This window comes from Cynoglossus semilaevis, chromosome 13 (genome assembly GCF_000523025.1).
Source record: "Cynoglossus semilaevis isolate Cse_v1.0 chromosome 13, Cse_v1.0, whole genome shotgun sequence".
Classification (NCBI taxonomy): domain Eukaryota; kingdom Metazoa; phylum Chordata; class Actinopteri; order Pleuronectiformes; family Cynoglossidae; genus Cynoglossus; species Cynoglossus semilaevis.
Window position 1 is genome coordinate 5,863,213 of NC_024319.1, and position 5,344 is coordinate 5,868,556.

At 40.2% G+C, this 5,344-nt stretch overlaps 1 protein-coding gene across 2 annotated transcripts; it reads left to right on the plus strand.

Moving 5' to 3' along the window:
- The first annotated feature begins 1,190 nt into the window (after nt 1-1,190).
- sult2st3 (sulfotransferase family 2, cytosolic sulfotransferase 3) lies at nt 1,191-5,009 on the plus strand. Of its 2 annotated transcripts, none has more exons than XM_008323227.3 (6): nt 1,191-1,483; nt 3,449-3,657; nt 3,755-3,881; nt 3,949-4,043; nt 4,248-4,428; nt 4,574-5,009. In XM_008323227.3, the coding sequence occupies exons 1-6, from the start codon at nt 1,348-1,350 to the stop codon at nt 4,687-4,689; spliced, it is 864 nt and encodes a 287-aa protein (XP_008321449.1). In that variant the 5' UTR covers nt 1,191-1,347; the 3' UTR covers nt 4,690-5,009. The 2 variants fall into 2 exon arrangements, with proteins under 2 accessions (XP_008321449.1, XP_008321448.1); XM_008323226.3 differs by lacking the exon at nt 1,191-1,483 and adding an exon at nt 2,170-2,646.
- The last annotated feature ends 335 nt before the right edge of the window (nt 5,010-5,344 follow it).

Genomic DNA, 5,344 nt, shown 5'->3' on the forward strand with positions numbered 1-5,344 from the left:
GAATTCTGAGGCTTTTGTAATTCAAATGTTTGAAATTGTGAAAATGTACATTTTATATCTCATTAGCCAGAAATAAGTAAAAAAAAAAAAGTAACTTGTGTTTTCTAGTGAGCCAGTGTCTTTAGATTTATTGGATCAATAACTGATGGGTTTTTTTTTATATTCAATTACGTGGCCACAAATGTATTAATTTATTTATATGCAGACAATACATCAGGTAAAAACTGTAACTGTTTTTATTACAAAAGACATTGTGTGAACATTTGAAATCATAATAAAAGATCTGGAATTGGTGATGAATTATTCAGTGTCGATCATAATGTTGGCCGCTGTCTTCCTGTGGAAGCCTGATTTTAAGATATTACATCATATGGGTGTAGCTCATATACGTATACACTGTGAAAATGCAGGCGAAACTGGGAACTCCCTACTGAAGACCTTCGATGATTTTACCCAACTTCTTCCTCTAGGTCAGTGTTTGTGTTCTGTTTCGAATGTGAGGAATACAGAGGATAGAATAATAGTGCGTCTTCACACTTAAAAATGTATTTATTAATTTTCATTTTCTGTTAACTTAGCACGTCTTCTTTCAATCCAACTTGGTTTCTCTGCCTTCCTTTCCTTCCTAGCCTGATGAACAGTCCCTGGTGTTTGTTCGGCCTCTCTCAGTTGGGGTCTGAGGACTCTGACAAAGCTCTCATTATTCAAGCTCCACAATGGGCTGTGCTGTTACCTAATACTATTTTCTCTGTCTGTACACTGTTGTTACTATGTGTAGGCATGCTTATTCAAGGAATTTCTGCAGTGACTCTAACTTGTAGATTGCAGTGAGAATTGGAGTGGTGTGGCCTTAAAATTAGGTTAGTTGTAATGAACCCATGCAGGCGGAACTTTAAGGCAACAAATGTGTACTGGTTAGGACTGTATCAACGTGGCATTAAAACAATGTATATACGTTCTAAATATCACCTTATATCATGAATGACTCTCAGGGCCCAGTGAATTGTTTACTGTAGGTATTCTAACTACACTATCCTTTTTCCAAAAGGCATAAAACATTGCTTGTATATATACATGTGTTTAAAGAAAATCCAAACAATTCATTTCACACATTCACACAGAAATGCAAAAACAAGTCAGGCGATTTCTAAAAATGTGGTCTTACCAGTTCTCATTTTTTACATTTACATTTTCAACTCAGTGATTTTAATGCTGACAAAGAAAGTGGGTAAGTCCTGCAATGTAGACTGGAAAATAAAGAGCTGAGTGAAAAGCCACTACCAGCAGCAGACTGACTCAGTCTATAAAACGTTTGAGGAGGAGCAGCACACCCTTCAGTGTCTGACCATGACCTGCCCTGAGTACATCCACTACCACAACCTCCTGCTGCCCCCTGAGGCCCACTCCCTGGAGAGTCTGGAGTTCGCTCAGAACTTTTCTGTCCAAGATACTGATGTGTTTGCTGTGACCTACCCCAAATCAGGTGCAGTACTTTTTTGTTGTTCTTAAATATTTTCAAACAAAACTTTGACAGAGTAAAATGACAGAGAAGAAGTTGGATTTGGTTCAAATATAGGATTTAGATTTATCGTTTTTCTTTGCTTTTTGTCCTGTACCTGTTTTTTCTTCAGCATCAGCATCAGCCATCATGTCTGTCATTAAATCGAATAACCAATCGTTGACAGCGTTAGCAGAAGCTAAGACAAGTACGGCCATTGTGATTGAAACTACCTTATCTAATTTGGATTGAAAATGTCATAAATCTGCAGGACTTACATAACTTTTTAATAGACGCTACACAGGCAGTAAAGTGTGCATCGCTTGCATGCAATATTGCGAAAAAGCAATTTCACAATTTAAGCTCATGTCTGTGCTTGTATCCTAACATACACTGGGTTCATTTATGACCTTATCTTCTTTCACAAAATTAAACAATACAGGAACGGGACCCAAGCACACGTTCACCCAGAAATAATACAATAATAATGAAAGTGCAGTGGTTTTGTGTGTCCTAAATGCATTGCTTTCAGGTGGCATTTCAGCCCTAAAAGTATTGAGGGCTCTCAGGTTTTGCAGAACAACACTTCAATACCAGGTGTTGTACCAGGAACACAGGAACCTGCCATTTAGGGCTTTACCCTGAGCTGAACTGTCAGCTGCTTCAAATAGAACTGATGGATTCTTGGCATGGTCAAAAACAAAACAAAACAAATAGAACTCCACCCATATATTTTTAACAGTGTAATTTATACTGGCATAGACGGAAGTGATTGTGTTTCAAACGTACATAGAAGATAAATACATCAATTATTTCTTTTTTTTTAAACGGTTCCGTCTGTAGGGACACGTTTTAACGCGAGAGACCAAAAAAGAAGGGGGGGTCGGGCGGCAGAAAGAGAGAGAGGGGGGGCGCAAACAGTGAAGCTCGTCCAAGTAGAACTGATTTGTCTGGTCCTGTTTTCCATACTTTCACCTCTCGAAGCCGAGGCTGTCGACGGAGTTCCGCGATGTCTGCCACGCAGACATACATGTTTTATCGTGGATATGCGCTTCCGACTGAGACTCACAGCGAAGAGAGCCTGAAATTTGCGCAGGAATTCGAGTTCGGAGACGATGATGTCGTGGCTGTCACGTACCCGAAGTCAGGTGTCCGAACTTTACCAGATTCTGTTGACCGTAGATTACAAATGTGTGCATTCTTGGTGTCTATTGTTTACTTATCTCGTATGTATTTTCGACTTACCGTGTTTCTGTGTCAGCATTTGCACCTTGTCACCCATTTTTCTTTTCTTTTTTAGTTACCCGAGTTCAGCTGTACGTTATCGCTAATCAATAAACACACGAAGGACATTTACATCATTTGGGGAAGTTTATATATAGACTCTGTTCCCGCGGAACATCAATTTTGGTCTTGTTCATCACTTACTGATCCAAATAAAGCCATTATGCTAAAAGGTGCTCGTGACCAGACAGTACAGTGAGACTGTTCACCGCTCAGAGTTGGTTTAGAGTAGTGGTCACCAACCTTTTTGAAACCGAGAGCTACTTCAAGGGCACTTAGTTGCATGAGAGCTCAATATAACAATAATTAGTTCTGAGACATACAATAGTAGACACTCTTCTTACCATCGTCATTGCACCCATTTAAATATCACTGCTAGTCTACCATTTTTGACTTTCTTGTTAACTAGTTTTATTTTTTAGAAAATACCCCACGGGCTACCACGTTGGTGACCCCTGGTTTAGAGAAAAATCTTGACTAACTAACCATTAATGCCAAATCTGAATTCCCAGTCTAAGACTTCAAACATGAGTTACACTGTGTAAAAAAAGGTTGTTTTTTTTTATGATGTCCACTAGTAATACATTACTGTTTATCAATATAGTTGATAAAAGACGTGACATTATTGTATATCTTTGTTCTGTGCTGTGTGGTGTTTTCCTATAGGCACAGTCTGGACACAGGAGATCCTGCCTCTGGTACTTAATGGAGGAGATCTGACACCAATCCAGACTATTCCAAACTGGGACAGGGTGCCGTGGCTGGAGGAGAAAAGACTGGCCGTGGTTGTGGATCAGCTGCCATCTCCACGGGCAATGGTCACTCATTTTCCTTACCACCTCATGCCTCCGTCTTTCCACAAGTCCAAGGCAAAGGTGAATCTCTGGCTCTTACGTGATTTTTTTCCCCCACTAATGTTAATCTTACGGTGTTTTCTCACATTTAGTGACTTGTGTGTGGGCTGTGCTGTAGGTGATCTACATCACCAGGAACCCCAAGGACGTCCTGGTTTCCTCCTACTACTTCCATCAGATGGCTGGATTTCTTGAGGATCCAGGAACGTTCGACGAGTTCATGGAGAAATTCTTGGCAGGCAAAGGTGAGAGGTCATGACCAAGCCAGTTGCAGCTTTTATTTCTGTACGGTGACGTCCATGTTGTCTGCAGTGCTGTTTGGAAAATGGACCGATCACGTGAAGAGCTGGAGACACACAGATCTTGGAGACAGAATAATGTACATCACCTATGAAGAAATGGTGCAGGTGAAATAAGACGCTTTATTTCTAATGGTGCCGGTTGCTGCAGTACATGCCGTGATGTTTTTACTCTGCGTGTTAGCCATCTTTGCTAAATAGGTGAAGAGATTTAACCATCCAGAACAAATTGGTAGGTTGTAGGTATTAAAACCAAGGTCAACTCACTGTGACGAAATGAAAATGACACAAATCCACTTGTTGCTCTTTTAGGACCTTCCTGCAGCTCTGAGGCGTTTCTCAGATTTCTTGGGCTGTAATTTGAGTGAAGACACAATTCAGAAGATATCAGAACACTGCTCTTTTAAGAGCATGAAGGCCAACAACATGTCCAACTTCAGCATGATTCCAAAACAATACATGGATGCCGACAAATCTCCCTTCTTAAGAAAAGGTGAGATCTGATGTTTGGTAAAGTCGATGGTTGGGGAATGTCTTTTCTGGAGGCACAGTGCCCGCATCAACAGAAAGGCCGTTCTTGACTAAACAGCATTCCTTGTGTTTGTTTGTCTGTCTGGGTGTGTACGATTTTATGTCAGGTATTTCTGGAGACTGGAAGAACCATTTCAGCTCAGAGCAACTGGCCAGATTCTCTGCAGTCATCATGAAGGAGATGGAAGATGAGAACTTCTCTCGGCCCTGGAGTTTGGATTAAATTTTTATCAATATTTAGAATGACAACAAAGCACTTTCTTTGTTCGTCCTGCTCATGAGAAAACAGGGATTTATCAGAGACTAGTTTTCCGTCAACGTCACCTGTTATTTCTTTATGGTCTTTATTCAATAATACTTTTATTTGAGCACAGAAAAGGTACAGTACAAGGTATACTTTTAATCTTTGCATACTTTTTTACTGCCCAATTGTAAGTACAGACAGAGTGATAATTTTATAGGAAAATATGAAATGTGTTTGGTGCTTTTTTACAAGTGGTGACTACACACCCTACTAACCCTGTCAAAAATAAATATGTTTTCCACACGTCTCGCTGTTGAGTCTGTGGTGTTGTTGGCTTCTTTGTTTTTTATCAAGTTGTCAAGAAGTGCTTACTTGTCCTTGGATTCAAATCTGAAGCCCCTCATTGACCTGCAGGGGGTGCTGATGAAAACTGGTCCATATAGTATCCATTCATCAATCCATTTTCATCCGCTTATCCGTTACCGGGTCGCGGGGGCAGCGGTCGCCCTTAAACTCAAAAGCGGCACGTATGGTGTATTACACTAATATTGAATATGTTGTTGTCTATGAAGTTTCTAGTTCTCAACAGTAACTAGACCAAGGAGACAAACGATATTTATTCACAGATTTATTA

Coding starts and splice junctions, on each gene's coding strand:
- sult2st3 (XM_008323226.3), top strand. CDS start 2,508: ATGTCTGCCACGCAGACATACATGTTTTATCGTGGATATGCGCTTCCG. Junction 3,882..3,948: donor GAAATTCTTGGCAGGCAAAG/GTGAGAGGTCAT, acceptor TGTTGTCTGCAG/TGCTGTTTGGAAAATGGACC. Junction 4,044..4,247: donor CCTATGAAGAAATGGTGCAG/GTGAAATAAGAC, acceptor TTGCTCTTTTAG/GACCTTCCTGCAGCTCTGAG.